The 1,561-nt window shown below is 61.0% G+C and overlaps 1 protein-coding gene across 1 annotated transcript in view; it reads right to left on the bottom strand.

Moving 5' to 3' along the window:
* Positions 1-181: 181 nt before the first annotated feature.
* Positions 182-1,561, bottom strand: part of APH1A (APH1A gamma secretase subunit) — a gene marked incomplete at its 5' end in the record, with an annotated part of 4,737 nt that continues 3,357 nt past the window's right edge. Inside the window, 4 exons of the mRNA XM_008936257.1 lie at positions 182-219; positions 459-582; positions 848-975; positions 1,313-1,448. Coding sequence (XP_008934505.1) covers positions 182-219; positions 459-582; positions 848-975; positions 1,313-1,448 — 426 coding nt within the window. The remainder of the gene's footprint in view (positions 220-458; positions 583-847; positions 976-1,312; positions 1,449-1,561) is intronic.

Here is a 1,561-nt window from a genome sequence, read left to right as displayed (position 1 = left end):
CCCCCAGCCACACCGCTCGGCTGGCTGCCAGAGCTGGACCTCTGCGCCTGCCCCGCTGGGACTGGCCGGGGTCCTCCAGAGTCCAGGAGAAAAGGTATTGCAGAGAAGGTGACGGCCACTCGTGCCGCCAGGATGGAGGGGAGGGCAGGGGTGGCTGGGGACAGGAACATCCCACAGCACCTCAAGATCCTGGCTGGGGGCTGGCTCCACTCTGTAGACCTGCAGGAACCGAGAGGAGAAGGGGTCAGTTTTCACAAGGCTCCACCCACCTCCCCCCAAACAGACAACCACAGCCCCAAAACCCAGCTTCTCCAGACTGGCAGCCCATCGGATGGTCTCCAGACTGGCAGCCCATGGGATGTTGACCCTCTTCCAGTCCCATGGACAACCTCTCCCCATCCCAGTGCCAGTCCTGGTACCCAGAGGGTCCCCCACCCCCTTTACAGAGCAGGACTTACAGAGCAGAAAGCGCCGCAGGTTCTGGGCAGATCCCCCTGAGAGCAGGTAAGCCCAGGCAGCAGCAGCAGCCATCAGCAGGTAGGAGGGCACCAGGCTGCCCACGTACAGGGGGTTACAAAACGTCTGGGGAGAGATGGGAGAGCAGAGGGGTGAGCAGGTAGGGGAGGACAAGGACAGGATGGGTGGTAGCATCACTAGCTCCATGACTGGATTGGGACAGGGGACACCAGCTCCAGGATCCAGTTTGTGAAGGGATAATGTAAGTCCCCCAAACCCAAAGGCTTCGCTAGTGCTGAAGGCTGTTCCCACCTCAGCACAGGGACCAGCATGCACCACAGCTGTCCCCAAATATAGGTCTCAGCACATAGTGCTGCTCCCAGATACTCACCGACCCTGAAACGGCAAGGTGCATGATGACAACCGCCACGATCTCCCACCAGCGCCGATGCTCACAGCCATGGAAGAAGAGGATCCCCCAGAAGGTGTGAAGGAAAATCAGCACCATGGTCATAAAAGCTGCAGGGAGCAGTAGAGGGGTGTCACCAGGGAACCACCCACCCTGACCTGGCCCACAGGTTTTGGGAGGGATGGAGAAGAGCTGTGGAAAGGGAGTAGGGCTGGGCCAGACTGGGAGGTGCCAGGGCAGACCCCAAGTGTGGAAGGGAAGGGGAAGAGGTGCAGGAAGGGTGGCAGGGGACAGAAAAAAGGGTGTTGCACAGAAAGATGTGACAGGGGCTCAGGTGGCTGGAGGGTGCAGCATGGAAGGGAGAGCATGGAAGGAAGACTCCAGCCTCCCGGCTCTGCCACCTCTGTGATGGGGCAGAGATGTGAGTGAAGGGTGTTGGTCGCTCACCCGAGGTCAGGAAGTAGAGCTGTGAATCCCCATGGATGCCCACGGTGCCGGGCCCCAGTGCGTCTGCCAGGAGATTGATCATGGAGAAGGCGCCACTCATGAGCCCAAAGCCCACGCCAGCCACTGCCAGGACAGGGACACCATCAGGCCCTGAACCTCCCAGGGCCACCCCAGGCACCTCCCAGCCAGCTATGGCACAGGACACCTCCCTTTCCTCCCAGCAGCATGCCCAGCCGTGCCCGTGCTGAC

Source organism: Merops nubicus, unplaced genomic scaffold, assembly GCF_000691845.1.
Source record: "Merops nubicus isolate BGI_N331 unplaced genomic scaffold, ASM69184v1 scaffold26252, whole genome shotgun sequence".
NCBI lineage: Eukaryota > Metazoa > Chordata > Aves > Coraciiformes > Meropidae > Merops > Merops nubicus.
The sequence above is the reverse complement of the archived record's forward strand: the minus strand, read 5'-3'. Positions and strand labels throughout refer to the sequence as shown.